A 20,486-nucleotide genomic window follows, 5' to 3' on the forward strand; every position below is an offset into this window, starting at 1 on the left:
AGTAGCTAGCGGGGTGCAGAAATAGTATCAGCTAGCGGGAGGCAGAGATAGCATGAGCTAGTGGGGTGCAGAGATAGCATCAGCATGTGAGATACAGTGGTAGCATCAGCTAGTGGGGTATAGAGGTAACAGTAGCTAGTGGTGTGTGGAGGAAACAGTAGTTTGTGGTGGTACGGAGGTAGCAGTAGCTAGTGGGGTGCAGAGGAACAGTAGCTAGTAGGGTTGCAGTGCTATCAGTAGCTAGTGGGGTGCAGAGGTAGCAGTAGCTAGGGCTAGTGGGGGTGCAGAAAAAGCAGGAGCTAGTGGTGGGCCAGAGGAAGTATTAGATAGATTAGGGTACTTTCACACTGCGTTCAGGCACCTGTTTGGCGCAGTAGGTCATAACAGCCAGAGAAGCAGCAGGTCATAACAGCCAGAGTAGAAGCAGGTCATAACAGCCAGAGGAGCAGCAGGTCATAACAGCCAGAGTAGAAGCAGGTCATAACAGTCAGAGGAGCAGCAGGTCATAACAGCCAGAGGAGCAGCAGGTCATAACAACCAGTTGAGCAGCAGGTAATAACCAAAGGAGCAGCAGGTCATAACAACCAGAGGAGCAGCAGGTCATAACAGCCAGAGGAGCAGCAGGTCATAACAACCAGAGGAGCAGCAGGTAATAACAACCAAAGGAGCAGCAGGTTATAACAACCAGAGGAGCAGCAGGTCATAACAGCCATAGGAGCAGCTGATCATAACAGTCAGAGGAGCAGCAGATCATAACAGCCATAGGAGCAGCTGATCATAACAGTCAGAGGAGCAGCAGGTCATAACAGTCAGAGGAGCAGCAGGTAATAACAACCAAAGGAGCAGCAGGTCATAACAGTCAGAGGAGCAGAAGGTCATGACAGCCAGAGAAGCAGCAGGTCATTACAATCAGAGGGGTAGCTGGTCATACCAGCGAGAGTGACTCTATTGAATACTAAAGACACTGGTTATGAATGGGTGAATAATCCTGAGACTGCAGGAGTTAGTAAAAGTGACATTTTGTTGTGAATTTGGAGACACAACTTGGTATATTTGTATATCTGCTATTTACAATGTTCTTGTTCATTAATTTATTGCACATTTGGTAAATTTTACAAATAAACCAAATTTCCAGTGAGTTTATTCGATGGTAGGAAGGGTCCCTGTGTTACAGATTTTCAGCTTCAGGTTACCCCTCTGTGTCTGACACATCGGCTGACTCCAGCATCTGCACAGAAACACCCCGCCGTCTCCCGTTGACATTACAGTAAAGCAGCGGGTTGTCAGCAAATTCCAGAGCTTTTAAATCATCTCTGTGCACACAGTGTACTCTATCCATCCCCAGCAACACAGCAGAGTGGAGCTGCGAGCGTCCACTTGGGGGCGCTGCAGTGCTGCAATAGCGGTATATAGCCCTATAGAAGCTGCGCGCAGGATTTCATCCTTTTGGGTGCAGTCACCGATGTACATATACTGGACCGAGCAATGTGCGGAGATCATCTGCGTCCGATCATTCTCAGGATCTTATGCATCTATTTTGCATACGGACTGCTTCATTATAGGAATTGTGTTTGTGACATACACTGTGTGCAGAATTATTAGGAAATTTGTATTTTTGTTGAGTAATTTTATTATTGCGCATCTCAGGTGCTGTCCGTCACTCCCAAAGGTTAATAAGCCTGAAACATGAATATTTAACAAAGCAATAGTACACTTTTGTCTTAGGGGAATTTCTCTGTGTGCAGAATTATTATGTAACTAAATAAAAAATGGAAATTTTCAATCTCAATTGTTTCTTTTCATCTGCTACAGTGAGAATAAGAACCAAAGGCTCAATGTACAAAATATATTTCTGACATTTCCCAATAAATTTCAGTGACCAATACAGTAATTTTAGCCGTCAGGATGTTATACACCAGTACTGAGCAGTATACCCGTGAATGCAGCTCTGGGGTGAAACAAAACACTTATTAGAAAGCAGACATATGGAGGACATTATATACCCATTCTGAACTGTTCATCTGTGAATGCATCTATGTGGCAATACAAAACACTGATTAGAAAGCAGAAGCATTAAGGACATTATACTTCATTACTGAGCTGTGTACCTGTGAATGCAGCTATGGGGTGAGACAAAACACTTATATAAAGCAGAAAAAGGGAGGACATTGTACCCTAGTTCTGAGCTGTTTACCTGTAAATGCAGCTGTGGGATGAGACAAAACATTTATTAGAAGCCAGAAGCATTGAATACATTATACTCCAGTACTGATCTGGGTACCTGTGAATGCAGCTCTTGGGTGAGACAAAATATTTATTAGAAAATAGAAATATGAAGGACATTACACACCAATTCTGAACACTTCACCTGTGAATGTGGACCGCCCCCCATGTAGGGCAATGGGGTACTCGGAGCTGGGCCCTTCGGTTCTCGTTGGGGATGTCACGGTGGCTGACCCGGTCCGTGGCCCTAGGGGACATCTGTTATAAATTGGGGAAAGGTCTTTAAAGGGATAGTGTTCGTGACGCCACTTGTGGTATTCGGTCAGGGTGACCGACGCTGCTTAGGGGTCCGCTGGAGTGATGTTATGGCAGCTAGATGGTATACCTTTCCACAGGTGAAGTATGTCCCCAGGGGTTCCCACAGTGTAGATGATGGATGGTGTGAGGCGCAGTAAAGAACGAAGACACAAGGGTGCAGTCTCTTTACCTTTACTGAAGGCTTCAGTGTCCACAGTCCAGAGCACCGGATCACAGGGCAGGCAGAGTCCGGCCAGTCCTAAGGCAAATCTAGAATGAAGAATGAATGGCAAACCCGTATGACTGATGGCCTGAGGCTTTTTACAGGGACCCTACGACGCCCCAGCCCCCACAAGTTGCCACCGTGCCTCCTGGCTATAAGGTCGGGCAGCCAACGTGGAATCAACTGTCCTGCCAGTCTCTGAAGTAACGGCATAGAGATCCTTACTCTCTCGGTGTTCTGGCTACCGGCTTCTGCGCTTCAGAAGGAAGCAGCCTGCTCCTGGCTGGTCTCCCTCTGATATTCCTCTCCTTTGCTATGACTTCGTTTCTCACTCACTACAAGACAATTCTCTTCTGATGTCTCTTTCTTTGGATGCTGCCCACTCTCGTCCTCCGGAGAGCCCAGTCTGCATCTGGCTCCCTCTCACTCCAGCCAGCTTCAGCTTCAGTCTGCATCTGCCTAACTTTCTGTCCAGACTCCCAGTTTTACCTAATTGTGAGGAGTGCCCTAATAGATAGAAGCATGGCTCCCCCTGGTGGCCTGGAGTGTGAAGTGTGTTGTGTTGTTTGTGATACCTGGTAGGGTGATCTACTTTATTGCCTTCAGACGTAATATCACTCCCCGTGGTGGAAGAATAACATTACTGCAACGACCAGGACTCTGGGGCGCTGCACATGCATCTCTGTGGTAACACAAAACACTGATTAGAAAGCAGAAGCATTGAGGACATTATACTCCATTACTGAGCTGAGTACCTGTGAAGGCAGCTCTGGGGTGAGACAAAACACTTACTATAAAGCAGAAACTTTTCTCTTTGTTCCTTTTTTGCCACTCTGGATGCCTCTCTAAAGATTCTCCAATAGTCTAAGTCCATTTTTAAATACCGTCAGCTTTGCTTGCGGAAGATGATATGTTAAGTTGTTGGTTCCACTTGATAATGTTACAATTTCAGTTTCACCTTGAAGTTGACATTTTCAGCATTTATAATTTGTTTTTTGAACTCTTCTTTTTCGTTAGTTTGGCGTTAGCAGTTGTTTATTTTTACAAATTTGTCGTAACAACTATTTTTTGTAGAAATTTTTATTAAATATTAAAATTTACTCTCCTTTTATAAACGTAAAAAATTAAAGGGGTGACAGCATAGTGCAAATGAATGCTGACTACTATAAGTGATTGACCTTATGCTTTGTTTATAGTCATAACAAATGCAAGTCGGATTAGGAACGGCAGTCGCTTAAAAATTGAAGGGCACGTCTCTTATTAGCAAGGGGATACGCGGAATGTAAACATTTTCTCCTTTAAAGTTTCCTATAAAAATAGTGGCTTCAATAACGTTGGGCATGAGACTCTTAGAACACAACCTTGTGTCATTATTACACAATTTTGGTAGGTCAAGGTTCCTAAGCAACATTATCCGAGCTCCTATTTTTAAAGTAAACCTATGAAGTGGAATTCCAGGAGGCTCCAAAGAATTCAGGAACTCCAGTGGGTACGTTACGGGTTGTTCACTATCCATGACTGTATCAATGGAGATGTATGTGGTCGCTGGATCGGGGAGTCTCCCATGTAACTGTAGATTAATAGAGCTGATAATATCGTTTGTAGGAGGTAGGATTGCGCGTTCACAAAGCCACTGATGGTAGTTAAAATTGTTACAATTATCAGGGAAAACTTGGTCCATAACCTACAGTTCTGAGGACATAATTTTGTAGAAGTGTTCCGTGAAGGAAATGAAGCCAGTAGTAGAATCTGTAGAGAACCTGTGGCTTGTAAATTTGTCCACAGTAGTATTTCCCATCAAGTCAACCCGCATATCAGTAGTCAGATTCAGCTTCTGAATATGTCTCCATAGATAAGATAATTTTAAACAGGCATTCAGCCTTTGATTCAGCCTGTATCATCTGTTTTTTTTTGTTTTTTTTGTGCAGACGATGTTCCTGGTGTTCTAATGGATCAGCCTTCCTGTCTCATCCGTTTCTACTGAAGATGACTTTACCAGTGTTCCGATGTTTCTATATGCCTTAATTCCGCCTGTCTAATCCATGTCTCTTGAAAATGATGTTCCCAGTATTGAGATGTTTCAGCTTTCCTTGTTTTCAGCCTGTCTCATCCATTTCTCCTGAACACGATGTTCCCGCTGTTCAGATGTTTCAGCTTCCCTTGATTCAGTCTGTCTCATCCGTTTCTCCTGAACACAATGTTCCTGGTGTTCAGATGTTTCAACTTCCCTTGATTCCGCCTGTCTCATCCATTTCTCCTGAACACAATGTTCCTGGTGTTCAGATGTTTCAGCTTCCCTTGATTCCGCCTGTCTCATCCGTTTCTCCTGAACACAATGTTCCTGGTGTTCAGATGTTTCAACTTCCCTTGATTCCGCCTGTCTCATCCGTTTCTCCTGAGCACAATGTTCCCGTTGTTCATGTTTCAGCTTCCCTTGATTCCGCCTGTCTCATCCATTTCTCCTGAACACGATGTTCCCGTTGTTCAGATGTTTCAGCTTCCCTTGTTTCAGTCTGTCTCATCCGTATCTCCTGAACACAATGTTCCCGCTGTTCATATGTTTCAGCTTCCCTTGATTCAGTCTGTCTCATCCGTTTCTCCTGAACACAATGTTCCTGGTGTTCAGATGTTTCAGCTTCCCTTGATTCAGTCTGTCTCATCCGTTTCTCCTGAACACAATGTTCCTGGTGTTCAGATGTTTCAACTTCCCTTGATTCAGCATGTCTCATCCGTTTCTCCTGAACACAATGTTCCTGGTGTTCAGATGTTTCAGCTTCCCTTGATTCCGCCTGTCTCATCCGTTTCCCCTGAACACAATGTTCCTGGTGTTCAGATGTTTCAACTTCCCTTGATTCAGCATGTCTCATCCGTTTCTCCTGAACACAATGTTCCTGGTGTTCAGATGTTTCAGCTTCCCTTGATTCCGCCTGTCTCATCCGTTTCTCCTGAACACAATGTTCCCGTTGTTCAGATGTTTCAGCTTCCCTTGTTTCAGTCTGTCTCATCCGTATCTCCTGAACACAATGTTCCTGGTGTTCAGATGTTTCAGCTTCCCTTGATTCAGCATGTCTCATCCATTTCTCCTGAACACAATGTTCCCGCTGTTCATATGTTTCAGCTTCCCTTGATTCAGCATGTCTCATCCGTTTCTCCTGAACACAATGTTCCCGCTGTTCATATGTTTCAGCTTCCCTTGATTCCGCCTGTCTCATCCGTTTCTCCTGAACACAATGTTCCGGCTGTTCATATGTTTCAGCTTCCCTTGATTCAGCCTGTCTCATCCATTTCTCCTGAACACAATGTTCCCGCAGTTCAGATGTTTCAGCTTCCCTTGATTCAGCCTGTCTCATCCATTTCTCCTGAACATAATGTTCCCGGTGTTCAGATGTTTCAGCTTCCCTTGATTCAGCCTGTCTCATCCATTTCTCCTGAACACAATGTTCCCGCAGTTCAGATGTTTCAGCTTCCCTTGATTCAGCCTGTCTCATCCATTTCTCCTGAACATAATGTTCCTGGTGTTCAGATGTTTCAGGTTCCCTTGATTCCACCTGTCTCATCCGTTTCTCCTGAACATGATGTTCCCATTGTTCAAATGTTTCAACTTCCCTTGATTCCGCATGTCTCATCAGTTTCTCCTGAACACAATGTTCCTGGTGTTCAGATGTTTCAGCTTCCCTTGATTCCGCCTGTCTCATCAGTTTCTCCTGAACACGATGTTCCTGGTGTTCAGATGTTTCAGGTTCCCTTGATTCCACCTGTCTCATCCGTTTCTCCTGAACACGATCTTCCCGTTGTTCAGATGTTTCAGGTTCCCTTGATTCTGCCTGTCTCATCCGTTTCTCCTGAACACGATCTTCCCGTTGTTCAGATGTTTCAGGTTCCCTTGATTCTGCCTGTCTCATCCGTTTCTCCTGAACACGATGTTCCCGTTGTTCAGATGTTTCAGCTTCCCTTAAATCAGCCTATCTCATCCATTTCTCCTGAACATAATGTTCCTGGTGTTCAGATGTTTCAGCTTTTCTTGTTTTCAGCCTGTCTCATCCATTTCTACTGAAGATGACATTCCCGGTGTTCAGATGTTTCTACATGCCTTGATTCAGCCTGTCTAATCAGTTTCTCTTGAAAACGAGGATCCCGATTTTCTGACATTTCAGCTTCCCTTTGTTTTCAGCCTGTGTCATCTGTTTCTCCTGAAACCACATTCCTGATGTTCAGATGTTTCCGCATCCATTGATTCAGCCCGTCTCATCCGTTTCTCTTGAAGACAACTTTTCTGTTTTTCACATGTTTCAGCTTCCCTTGTTGGAGCCTGTCATATCTGTTTCACCTGAAGATGACGTTCCCATTGTTCAGATGTTTCAGCTGCCTGTGATTCAGCCTTTCTCATCTGTTTGCATTCAACATCCATTTTCTCCTATAATTCTATATAGCCCAAATTTGGGAGGGTCAAGTCTCATGAACTCAGGGGAGATTTTGCATTTTAATGTTCGCAGTATTTTGTGTCGTCTGGTATTAAAGAGTAGCCATGCAAAATGTCACCCAAGTTGGGTGAAAAATGTGATTTTGCATTTGTTGTTTTGCATGATGGCCACTAGATGGAGCTCAATGCACAGTTTTTGAACTCAATATTAAATTAACACAGAGAGCGCCACCTATTAGTGGAGTAAAGAACTTCAGCTTTTATGGATTTATTTTCTGAACAGTTCAGAGGCCGATTGTTATATAAAAAATCCTCTTTATATGCCCCATTTTACAATATATAGTAGTTGGGCCTAGCACATAGATGTTCCTTAAAAAGTATAAGGAAGAAATTGTGGAAGGGTGGGCACAGTCTGGTGTCAGTATACATCTGTCCGTGTCGGGGTTGTATTTCTTAACTGTCTGAGGCATCTCAGAGCCGTCACGCAGTTCACCTGATAACTGCCAGTTATTAACAGGTTTCCTTTTCTTGCAGTGAAAGCTTCGCATCTTACAGAGTTCAGACGGTCACAGGAACCTGATTCAAGTTGATATCAGTCATCGCCTCCATCGCGGCAGCTACTGCATGTCTGCCGTCAAAGAACTCAAGAATGGCTCAAGTATCAGGATTAGTTTCACATTGCTGAAATAAATATACAATCTATTTGAGGGCCGTGTAATCTGATTTACTAATCTTCTACGTCTTTTTCCTATCTCTCATTACCAGAAAAAAGTTCAGCCGTAGTGTGCCGGCCGAACAATAATTATAAAATACATACATTAAAGGGATCGTCCAGGCCTGGGCCAACATTCTGCAGTCACTCTGCACACTCAGTGTTACATCCTGTGTTATATCCCCAGAGCTGCACTCACTATTCTGCTGGTGCAGTCACTGTGTACATACATTACTGATCCTGAGTTACATCCTGTATTATACTCCAGAGCTGCACTCACTATTCTGCTGGTGCAGTCACTGTGTACATCCATTACATTACTGATCCTGAGTTACATCCTGTATTATACCCCAGAGCTGCACTCACTATTCTGCTGGTGCAGTCACTGTGTACATACATTACTGATCCTGAGTTACATCCTGTATTATACTCCAGAGCTGCACTCACTATTCTGCTGGTGCAGTCACTGTGTACATACATTACATTACTGATCCTGAGTTACATCCTGTATTATACTCCAGAGCTGCACTCACTATTCTGCTGGTGCAGTCACTGTGTACATACATTACTGATCCTGAGTTACATCCTGTATTATACCCCAGAGCTGCACTCACAATTCTGCTGGTGCAGTCACTGTGTACATACATTACATTACTGATCCTGAGTTACATCCTGAATTATACACCAGAGCTGCACTCACTATTCTGCTGGTGCAGTCACTGTGTACATACATGACATTACTGATCCTGAGTTACATCCTGTATTATACTCCAGAGCTGCACTCACTATTCTGCTGGTGCAGTCACTGTGTACATACATTACATTACTGATCCTGAGTTAAATCATGTATTATACCCCAGAGCTGCACTCACTATTCTGCTGGTGCAGTCACTGTGTACATACATGACATTACTGATCCTGAGTTACATCCTGTATTATACCCCAGAGCTGCACTCACTATTCTGCTGGTGCAGTCACTGTGTACATACATTACATTACTGATCCTGAGTTACCTCCTGTATTATACTCCAGAGCTGCACTCACTATTCTGCTGGTGCAGTCACTGTGAACATACATTACATTACTGATCCTGAGTTACATTCTGTATTATACTCCAGAGCTGAACTCACTCTTCTGCTGGTGCAGTCACTGTGTACATACATTACTGATCCTGAGTTACATCCTGTATTATACTCCAGAGCTGCACTCACTATTCTGCTGGTGCAGTCACTGTGTACATACATTACATTACTGATCCTGAGTTACATCCTGTATTATACTCCAGAGCTGCACTCACTATTCTGCTGGTGCAGTCACTGTGAACATACATTACATTACTGATCCTGAGTTACCTCCTGTATTATACTCCAGAGCTGCACTCACTATTCTGCTGGTGCGGTCACTGTGTACATACATTACATTACTGATCCTGAGTTACATCCTGTATTATACCCCAGAGCTGCACTCACTATTCTACTGGTGCAGTCACTGTGAACATACATTACATTACTGATCCTGAGTTACATCCTGTATTATACTCCAGAGCTGAACTCACTATTCTGCTGGTGCAGTCACTGTGTACATACATTACATTACTGATCCTGAGTTACCTCCTGTAGATCTTTTATTATAAAAATGAAAAACATAACAATAATAATAGCAGAAAACATAACAAAAATATTAGCCAGAAAATAATCAGCATACTGAACACTGGTCCAGCCGCTCATTCTCTCCTCTCACACATATTATACAGTATATACAGAATAACTACTTTGACCTTCTGGTCCGGTCACCAAACAAAAATAATAATAACAAATAAAATAAACAATGGCAAACAAAAACTATATACATGAACTTTTTTTTTTTTTTATATTTTTTTTTTTTTAAATAAAATAACTACAAATATATACAATACTAAGCTATCCTTCATTCCCAACCCCCCGCACTGACCTGAGAGCTGCGTCTCATGCCTCAGTCCAGGTCCAACGTCCATAGGCCAGATCAGGCAGTGCTAGTTTTCCCCCAAACAACCCAGTGTCCCATAGTCCCACAAGATAATCCCACCTCCCCCCTTTTCCCACCACCCAACCTAACACCTACACCCAAATCTATATCCCTATATACAATATATACATTATATACAGCAGCACACACCACAATAATTACACATCACGAAGCTCAAGTTCGGCGCCTGCAGCCCTACATCACTGTATAATGATCAAGCAAAACAAAAATCTACAGTGTCAGCAGCAGCCCACCACCAGGAAAGGAGATGACCAGACTAGGGCACACTAAAAGAAAAGCCCCTCCAGAGGAGAGCGGCCCTCTGTGCGCCCAATCTCCCATACTCCAGAGAGCGCACCTTCACCAGGTCACCGAGTATGGTCCTAAACACATCGTCCACTGGGAGGATTTTTCGTTGCGTCGATACTAAGCACCGTGCGTTCCACGTGTGATACCTAACCACTGCGCTAACTAGAAATAAGGTGCAGCGGTCCCGACCACCAAGGTCTCCGAATGCTCCATAGGCCCATTCCGCATAGGAGAGACCGGCCAGCCGAGACCAGCCAATGAAGGCGCCCACCCTGTTGTACACCTCTGTGTTGAAGGGACAATGAAGCAGGAAGTGGTCCATGCTTTCCAGCAAGGTACCACAATGCTCCCGAGGACAATTCCTGTCCTCAGAGCTCCTACACTTCAGATTGTCCCTCACACACAGTTTCCCATGGAAGCAGCGCCAAGCCAAGTCCCGAAACTTCGAGGGGATCCTGATAGAATTCAAAAGATGCAAACCTACCCCAAGATCCCGACTTGGGCAGTCCCTGAGCGCCAGAGGCCTCTGGAAATGGGTCAACAGAACCCTATTGTCAAGGAGTTTCCTTGGCAGAGTCCTGATCTCCCACATTCCCAGACCCCACTGACGAATTACCTTCTGAACCAAGGTAGCGTAAGCCGGAAGATGTCCATGCGGTGTGCGAAGATCCTTCACTTGCCCTCCTGTCTCCCATTCCTGGAAGAAAGGCTAAAACCATCCCCTACAGGAGAATACCCACGGAGGAGCCCTCTCTTTCAAGAGGTTTGCGATATTGATCTTAATGAAGGTATCCACAAGGAATACCACAGGGTTGACCATACCCAACCCTCCTAGTCTCCTCGTATGGTAAGTAACCTCCCTCTTGACCAGGTTCAGTCTATTCCCCCATAACAGTTGGAAGAACAAACTGTAGATCCTAGTCCAGAGAGATTCCAGCAAGATGCATACACTGCCCAGATAAATCAGTAAAGGGAGCAGGTAAGTTTTGATCAGGTTTACCCTTTCCCGTAGGGTCAAAGACCAACCCTTCCATTGGTTCACCTTCTGAGTGGCGATCTCTAGCCTGCTGTCCCAATTTTGTTTGGGGTAATCCCCCTGGCCAAATTCGATGCCAAGGACTTTTGCAGAGACTTTGGGTCCTGGAAGGGTGTCCGGGAGATCAAAACCAGGATCTCCTCCTCCCAGCCAGAGACTCTCACACTTATCCTGGTTGATCTTGGACCCGGATGCCTCCGAGTAGCGATCTACCTCTGACATCAGCCACCCTGCCTCCTCATGAGAGGAAACAAACACAGTGACATCATCAGCATACGCCACCACCCTCAGAGTGGCTTCCGGTGCTGCCTGGTCCATCCCGATCCCGGCCAACGGTCCACGCTCCACCCACCTAAGAAGAGGGTCAATCGCAAACACGTACAGCAGCGGGCTCAAGGGACAACCCTGGCGAACACCGGACCCAACCTCAAAAGAGCTGCCAATCCAACCATTCACAAGTGGGAAACTCCCTGCCCCACTGTACAAGGTCTTAAGCCAATCAACAAACCCCCCGGGCAGGCCATATCTCAGAAGGACGGACCAGAGGTACTCATGATTAACCCGATCAAACGCTTTTGCCTGGTCCAGTGACAGCATGTACCCCTTCCAGTGACCAGCCCTACCCTGCTCCACTGCCTCTCGGACAATGAGCACAGCACTAAATGTGCTGCGGCCTGGAACAGAGCAATGCTGGGCCCCCGAAAGGAGTCGGGGTGCAAATTTCACCAGCCGATTAAACAGCACCTTTGCCAGAACCTTCCTGTCTGCATTGAGAAGCGCTATGGGACGCCAGTTCTCAATGCAAGACGGGTCCTTACCCTTTGACAAGATGATCAGAGCAGACCTCCTCATTGACTTCGGCAGAATGCCCGAGGAAAGACACTCATTGAATACCTCAGTCAAGAGGGGAACCAAAACATCCTTAAAGGTCTTATAGAATTCAGATGTTAAGCCATCTGGACCAGGCGATTTTTTGGGGGCAAGCCGTTCAATCGCCAACTGAACTTCCTCTTCACTGATCATTTCTGTCAAAACGTCAAGAGAGGGGTCTACCCCTGGTTCGGGGACAGCTTCAGTCAGGAAAGCCGACATCTCATCCCAATCAAGATCCCTCTTCCCCAAGAGGTGTGAGTAGAAGGATCTGACAACCTCCAGAATCCCTGATCTGGATCGCCTCAGGGACCCCATCCTGCAGTTTCTGTAAGGGTCGGGCGAGCGGTACTTCCTGTAATCCCTCTCAAAAGCCAAAGATGCGTGTCTATCGTACTGACACCTCATAAGCAAAGATTTCACTCTGGAGATCTCCTCGCGGCTACCTCCAGTTGAGACAAGATGCTCGAGTTTCCTCCTCAGACCCTGATACAGACGGTACCTGCTCAGACTCCTGAGGCTCGAGAGCTGGCGGAAGAATCTCGCCACCCTTTCCTTAAACATCTCCCACCACTCTGACTTACTACTACAAAGATCCAGTAATGGTACCTGGCCCTGAAGAAATTCCTCAAAGGACTGTCTTATCTCCGCTTCTTCCAAGAGAGACGAATTGAGCCTCCAAAAGTCTCTTCCCATCCGGAGGGTCTCTGTAACATTCAGAGAAAACAAAATTAAACAGTGGTCGGAGAACTCCACCTCAACAACAAACACTGCTGAAGAGACAGCTTGCTCCTTTAAATAAAACCTATCTATTCTGGACCTACAGTTACCTCTATGATAGGTGAACCCCTCGTGGCCTGGGGTGTGCCGAATGTGGACATCCACCAGGCGAGCCTCACTAGCTATACTATTAAGGGCAACGCTATCATAAGTCAGCTTGTCTCTGGAACCTCCTCTATCTCGGGGCCTCGTGACAGCATTGAAGTCCCCTCCAAAGACAACCTGCCGACTTGTAAAAAGGTAGGGCTTGATCCTCATAAAGAGACACTTCCGGTCCCACTTAGATTGGGGACCATAAATGTTGATGAGCCGGAGCTCTTGTCCCTTCATGAGGACATCTAAGATCAGGCACCTCCCCATTTCTAACTCAATAACCCGTCGGCACTCCACCGGTGCGGTAAAAAGGACCGCCACTCCGCTATACGGCTCGGCCGCAAGAGACCAATAGGAGGGCCCGAGTCTCCACTCCCTCTTAGCTTTAAACACATCTGCCATGTTTGGCAGCCTGGTCTCTTGCAAAAAGAAAATGTCAGCTTCAACCCGGCTGAGAAAATCAAAGGCCGCAAATCTAGCTGTATTTGACTTTATGCTGGCGACATTAATGGACGCCAGCGTCAACGGAGTGGGTACCGCCATCATTGGTGATTGAGTTAAATGGCTTTCTTTTTCCCACTCCCCTTATCCTCTGCCTCAGAGGAGGAATCCTTCCCCCTCTTTAATGACAATGAGGTATCCATTCCCACGTGTTTTTTATTTTTTTCGTCCTCGTCTCCGGACTCTGGGCCAGTCCCTCCCTCCAAGGATCTTACATTCCCAGAAGGAGGAGACTCGGCGTCCCCTGTGAGCCCCGCCGAAGCCACAACCTCACCCTCAGCTTCCTCCTCAGAGGAAGAGATGTTTTCAAGGGCTTGGAACCGGTTAGAAAGACCAACCAGAGGGGAGTCGGTTTTTCCTTCCTTAGGTACCTTGGTCAGAGCGGGAGATTTTTTATCTCCCTTCTTTCTCTTCTTTTTGGTGCCGAGCTTACGCTTGTCCTCTAGCCACTGCCTATTATCCTCATCCATACTTTCATAATGGGAGGACTCTGAGGCAGTGGCACTTTCCTCCCTGTGGATCCTCCTGACCTCCTCATCCAACTCATCATCCCTTGGGGCCTCAGCAGCAAGACTGGCGTCCAGGACAGGGGCCGCCCCAGTAACACGAGGCTTGCCCAGCTCCCTATCATGTCTGCGCTTGTCTAGACGCCTTAGCTGTGCAGGCGTCTTTTTATTGCTTTTCTTCCTTGGCCCCTGAGCTCCCTCACCCCTGCTAGTCCCTTCCCCAGCAGAATCAGCCTCACGGTTTTCTCCCACCGGGGTCACGACTGCGTTAGCGAAGGAGCGAGGACAACGGCTGAATGGGTGACCTAACTCACCACACAGGTGACACCTAATCTCCACACAAGATGCAGCAAGATGGCCGATATCCCCACACAATGCACACTTCTGCACAGTGCAGTTTGCGCTGAAGTGTGTGGGGTCGCCACACTTGTGACAGAGCTTCGGTTGCCCCTGGTAGAAGACCAGGATGCGATCCCTACCCAGGAAGGCAGATGATGGTATGTGGGCAACCGTACCACCTGAACGCTTAAGTTTTACCATAAACATCCAGGCCCCTGACCAGATACCAAACTCGTCACGGTTTTTCTTTGGCATTTCTACCACCTCTCCATACCGGCCAAGCCACGTCATGATGTCATAACAAGAAAGTGACTCGTTACAAGTCATCACGGTCACCTTCTTGACTTGGTTTTGGCGAGACACCACCTGAACGGCAAAGTCTCGCCAGCCGGGCTCATTTTTTGTCAACTCATAGTTCGACCAGAAGAGCTCAAGCCCCTCCGGCCGAACAAAGCTGACATCAAAATTAGGTGTGGAATAGGGATGTATCAAGGCGTAGATGTCAATCGCACTGAAGCCCATCCTCAGCAGGAGCTCCACAACTTTAGACCTTGGAGGACATGCATCACTGCCCCTCCACTGAAGACGGACCACATTCCTACACACCCTACCCAGCCCGGCTGTTGGGAGGGACCACACTGTATCCCCCCCTCTTTGCTCTCGGAAGGCCCCGAGGCCATGCCTCTCTATCCAGAAGGATAGATCAACCTCTCGACCCTCTACTATTAGTGATCTCTCCCCCCTCTTTTGAGCCTCCAGGAGACGCCGTTGCAACATGCCGTCCCCAGAGCCCGGAGACGAGGAGGATGCCCTATTTCCCCCGGAGGTGACAGCGGCATAACTCCTGACAGGCGCTGCCACCACCGGGGGGGCAACCGGACCAGTGACCACATCCACACCAACAGCATCACCATTACCAACCTCCATAACCCCCTCACCCTCTACCAAACCAGCAACCATACCACTAGACAAAGAGTTTTCTGCATCCATACCCACCACCACATTCACTCCTGCTGGACCAGTGACAACAGGGGGTGACACTTTGGCCTCCGCATCATCAGGCACAAGGGGCTGATTCTCCTCCACAGAACTGGAGGTGACCTCACCCCTGGTTTTATGTGTGCCCTCCGCATCATCAGTTGATATTTTCCGTTGCTTCATGGTTGCTTCCAGGCGTCGTTGATCTTTAGCTGCTGTGGGGCACCGCTGATCCTTAGCATCAGGATCTTGTTGACCAGCGGCACCAACACAAAATAGGACTTTGGGAAGACCGGAACTCCCAGCCCCGGTAACCCCCTCATACTGCCGCCGCCCCTCAACTAAGTGATCAGCGGCAACAGTATTCAGGGACACCGAGGCCACCGGAGCTGCCCCCGACACCGGGCCGCTCCCCCCTCCCACTGAGGAGCGGACCACAGTATCGTGGCCTGATCGTATGCCCGCCGCCGGGCCGCCCTCACTGTCCAGCCTTTCGGCTGATGCACCTGCTGCTACGTCCCCGCTACTACAAGCAGAGACGGAGCTCTGCGCCTCATTACCGTGCTCTGTAATCTCACCGCGCCTTTGCACCGGATCCACAGCAGAACCCAGGCTGGGCTGGGCAACGGGGCTTATACAGCGAGCTGACCCTGCAGCCGACTCAGGGGGTACAGGGAGGGGGGCATATACATAGCTTACCGCTTCCTGCAGCTTTGGCTTGGTGGTTTTCTTTGCCTTTTTCTTCTGGCCCCCAGGTGCCTCCTCGGGTAAATCATCACCAAGATGGAAGTTCTGAAGGCACACTGGGGACTCCAGCAGCTTGATCTCTGCCATTAGCTCCCCTCCCTGGCCAATGTCACTGTCCTCCCAAGAGCCAGCAGAACCGCAACGAGATGTCATTGTTGCCTGTCCTGCAGGGACCTCGCTGCACGTGGCCTCTGAGTGACTAAGAGGGCTGCCAGGTGGAGCTTTCTGCTGGTCATCATCATCATCATCCACCTGGCTCTCAGGCTGCAGCCCCATCTGCCTTTGCTCTCTGTTATCAGCCATTTCTCTGAATCGGTCTTCATTTATAAGCTTTTCTTTAAATGGTCCACTTTTTTCTCGAATAAATGCTTTTCTTACCTCCAGGTCATTAATTTCAAGCTTTAGCGTCTTTACCTCCGCCTGGAATTGCGTCTTCCTGGGTCTGGAGGCGCCTGCAGCTTTAGCGCTTGTGCAGCGCAGCTCCTCTCGGAGCCTTCTCAAGGTCTTGCTAGCATCTTCATACTCACGGGGGTGGCTCATGACCCGGGAGGCATAGGTGGACACAGACTCCCGGGGTCTCTGCAGCGCCCAACCCTCCTCAGTGAGGTCGGCCTCACCTCCGTGAGCACTCAGCTTTCCTCCGGAAGGGCCGCCATCTTGCACGCTAGCAGGCTTCTCCTCCATGGAAGCCTTGCGGCTTCTCTGGGTCTCTGCAGACCTGGGGGGAGTAGGAGCCACATTGCTGCGACTCCTGGTGGAGCGTCTCACCCCCGAATCCTCTGATGTGCAGGCTGGTTGCTGGTTCCTTCTGCCCCCCGCCAGCCTGGTCCGGGAAGCAGAAGCCTGGGACTTGTCTCCTTCACTCATCCCAGGAACCCACTCCCTCCCTGGGTAAGAGAGAGAGCAGGTCCCCGGGTGGAGAGATGGTGGTTCTCTGGAGCTCAGGAGCACACTGCAGGTTCAGCAGCGACCGCACCCACAATCAGCACAATGAGCAGCAGCTGAGCAGAGCTGCACCCACTATCCTGCTGGTGCAGTCACTGTGTACATACATTATATTACTGATCCTGAGTTATATCCCATGTTATATCCCCAGAGCTGCACTCACTATTCTGCTGGTGCAGTCACTGTGTACATACATTATATTACTGATCCTGAGTTATATCCCATGTTATATCCCCAGAGCTGCACTCACTATTCTGCTGGTGCAGTCACTGTGTACATACATTACATTACTGATCCTGAGTTACATCTTGTATTATACCCCAGAGCTGCGCTCACTATTCTGCTGGTGCAGTCACTGTGAACATACATTACATTACTGATCCTGAGTTACATCCTGTATTATACTCCAGAGCTGCACTCACTATTCTGCTGGTGCAGTCACTGTGTACATACATTACATTACTGATCCTGAGTTACATCCTGTATTATACTCCAGAGCTGCACTCACTATTCTGCTGGTGCAGTCACTGTGTACATACATTACATTACTGATCCCGAGTTACATCCTGTGTTATACTCCAGAGCTGCACTCACTATTCTGCTGGTGCAGTCACTGTGTACATACATTACATTACTGATCCTGAGTTACATCCTGTATTATACTCCAGAGCTGCACTCACTATTCTGCTGGTGCAGTCACTGTGTACATACATTACATTACTGATCCTGAGGTGCCTCCTGTTTTATACTCCAGAGCTGCACTCACTATTCTGCTGGTGCAGTCACTGTGTACATACATTACATTACTGTTCCTGAGTTACATCCTGTATTATTCTCCAGAGCTGCACTCACTATTCTGCTGGTGCAGTCACTGTGTACATACATTACATTACTGATCCTGAGTTACATCCTGTATTATACCCCAGAGCTGCACTCACTATTCTGCTGGTGCAGTCACTGAGTACATACATTACATTACTGATCCTGAGTTACATCCTGTATTATACTCCAGAGCTGCACTCACTATTCTGCTGGTGCAATCACTGTGTACATACGTTACATTACTGATCCTGAGTTACATCCTGTATTATACCCCAGAGCTGCACTCACTATTCTGCTGGTGCAGTCACTGTGTACATACATTACATTACTGATCCTGAGTTACATCCTGTATTATACCCCAGAGCTGCACTCACTATTCTGCTGGTGCAGTCACTGTGTACATACATTACATTACTGATCCTTAGTTACATCCTTTATTATACCCCAGAGCTGCACTCACTATTCTGCTGGTGCAGTCACTGTGTACATACATTACATTACTGATCCTGAGTTACCTCCTGTTTTATACTCCAGTGCTGCACTCACTATTCTGCTGGTGCAGTCACTGTGTACATACATTACATTACTGATCCTGAGTTACATCCTGTATTATACCCCAGAGCTGCACTCACTATTCTGCTGGTGCAGTCACTGTGTACATACATTACATTACTGATCCTGAGTTACATCCTGTATCTCTTTTTATTATAAAAGTACAAAACAAAACTTACAGGCAAAGCTTACAGACAAACTCAATAACAAAACAAATTATTTACAATCCCCAAAAAGTCCAATGTCCAGCAGATTTATACAAACAAAATGTTCCTCCATTTCATTAATACCCCCAGCAAGGGAAGAGACCTCAACCTATATCCTTTTTCCCCCTCATACACACATACCCACGCATTCATCCCTAGAAAAACAAACAAGTCGGCCAACTGCCCTAAACAAAGTAAATAGGCCACCTGGCCGAAACTTAATCATATATTTTTATATATTTTTTATTTTCTATATATTTTTTTTTTCCTCCTAAACTATACCACCACCATTCCCCCAAAGGTCCCACGAAAGTTTGTGGCCTATCACACCAGGTCCCACGAGAGTTTGTGGCCTTTCCTATACAGCAAGGTCCATAAAAGTTTATGGCCTTTTTTTCATCTTCCTGGCATCCCGCCGGACGTCCATTCTCCAACACCCATCCCCCCACCCCCCAAGAAACCCCCCACCCCACCTAAACTAAATCCCCCCGATACGCATCATAATTTGTACACATGTAACATATATATATATATATATATATATATACAACCTTATAACATATATCAATAATAACATAATAATAATAACCAGTACACACCTTAACCATGACCAAAAAACAGGCCCAAGTTCAATGCTTGCAAGCCCTATACCCAGGTTACCAATTACAAAACAAAAATCTGTAAGTGAGGGTTACAGCCCACCACCAGGAACTGGAGACCAGAGGCTCTCACCCTAATCTACCGCACATCACCCTGACCCTCCCTAACAACACAAAAGAGAAAATCCTGTCCCTATAGCCCTACCAATCTCTCCATACCTGCCCCTACCTGTCCCTCACTGACCCTCACTACCAACCTAATACTAACTACCTGTCCCTAAAGACTGTCCCTATCTGTCCCTCCCTGTCCCTACACATCTATCTGACCCTACAAAATAAAGATAAAAGGATAAAACTCAACCCTATCACAGGCACACAGAACCTAACTATTCCTAGGGCACATTAAAGGAGAAACCCCTCCATAGAAGAGAGGCCCTCCCTGCACCCAGCCTCTCAAACTCCAGCAAGCGCACTTTTGCCAGGTCACCCAGGATGTTCCTAATCACCTCTTCCCTGGGGAGGACTTTCCGCTGAGTAGACACTAGACACCGTGCATTCCACGTGTGGAACCTAGTTACTAAACTAACTAAGAAAACAGTGCCCCGATCTCGGCCACCAAGGGACCTGAATGCCCCATAGGCCCACTCCGCATAGGAAAGGCCTGCCAGCCTGGGCCAGCCAATGGAAGCACCCACCCTGCTATAGACCTCTGTATTAAAGGGACACCGAAGCAGGAAATGCTCCATGCTTTCAAGCATGCCGCCACACTCCTCGCGGGGACAATCCCGGTCATCAGAGCGTCTGCACTTCAGGTTGTCCCTCACATACAGCTTCCCATGGAAGCAGCGCCAAGCCAAGTCCCAAAACTTCAAGGGGATCCGCTTAGAGTTCAATAACCCGAGCCCCACCTCCAGATCCCAGCTTGGGCAATCCCTGAGCGCCAGGGGCTTCTGAAAGTGGGTCAACAGGACCCTATTGTCAAGAAACCTTCTCAACATGGTCCTGATCTCCCACACTCCCAGACCCCACCGACGGATCACCTTCAGAACCGGGGTAGCATAAGCCGGAAGATGCCCATGAGGTGTACGAAGGTCCTTCACCTGCCCTCCTGTCTCCCATTCCTGGAAGAAAGGCCGAAACCACCCCCTACAGGAGAATACCCACAGAGGAGCCCTCTCTAACCAGAGGTTGGCGATGTTTGCCTTAAGAAAGGTGTTTACTAGAAACACCACTGGGTTGACCATACCCAACCCTCCTAGTCTCCTCGTGCGGTACGTGACCTCCCTCTTGATTAGGTTCAGCCTATTTCCCCATAATAATTGGA

At 47.3% G+C, this 20,486-nt stretch overlaps 1 protein-coding gene across 1 annotated transcript; it reads right to left on the minus strand.

The window, feature by feature from the left end:
* Positions 1–5,160: 5,160 nt before the first annotated feature.
* LOC138667069 (golgin subfamily A member 6-like protein 24) lies at positions 5,161–6,645 on the minus strand. Its single transcript, XM_069755601.1, has one exon. It carries the CDS (start codon positions 6,643–6,645, stop codon positions 5,161–5,163), a length of 1,485 nt encoding a protein of 494 aa, XP_069611702.1.
* Between the last annotated feature and the right edge of the window lie 13,841 nt (positions 6,646–20,486).

Source organism: Ranitomeya imitator, chromosome 1 (assembly GCF_032444005.1).
Source record: "Ranitomeya imitator isolate aRanImi1 chromosome 1, aRanImi1.pri, whole genome shotgun sequence".
Taxonomy (NCBI): domain Eukaryota; kingdom Metazoa; phylum Chordata; class Amphibia; order Anura; family Dendrobatidae; genus Ranitomeya; species Ranitomeya imitator.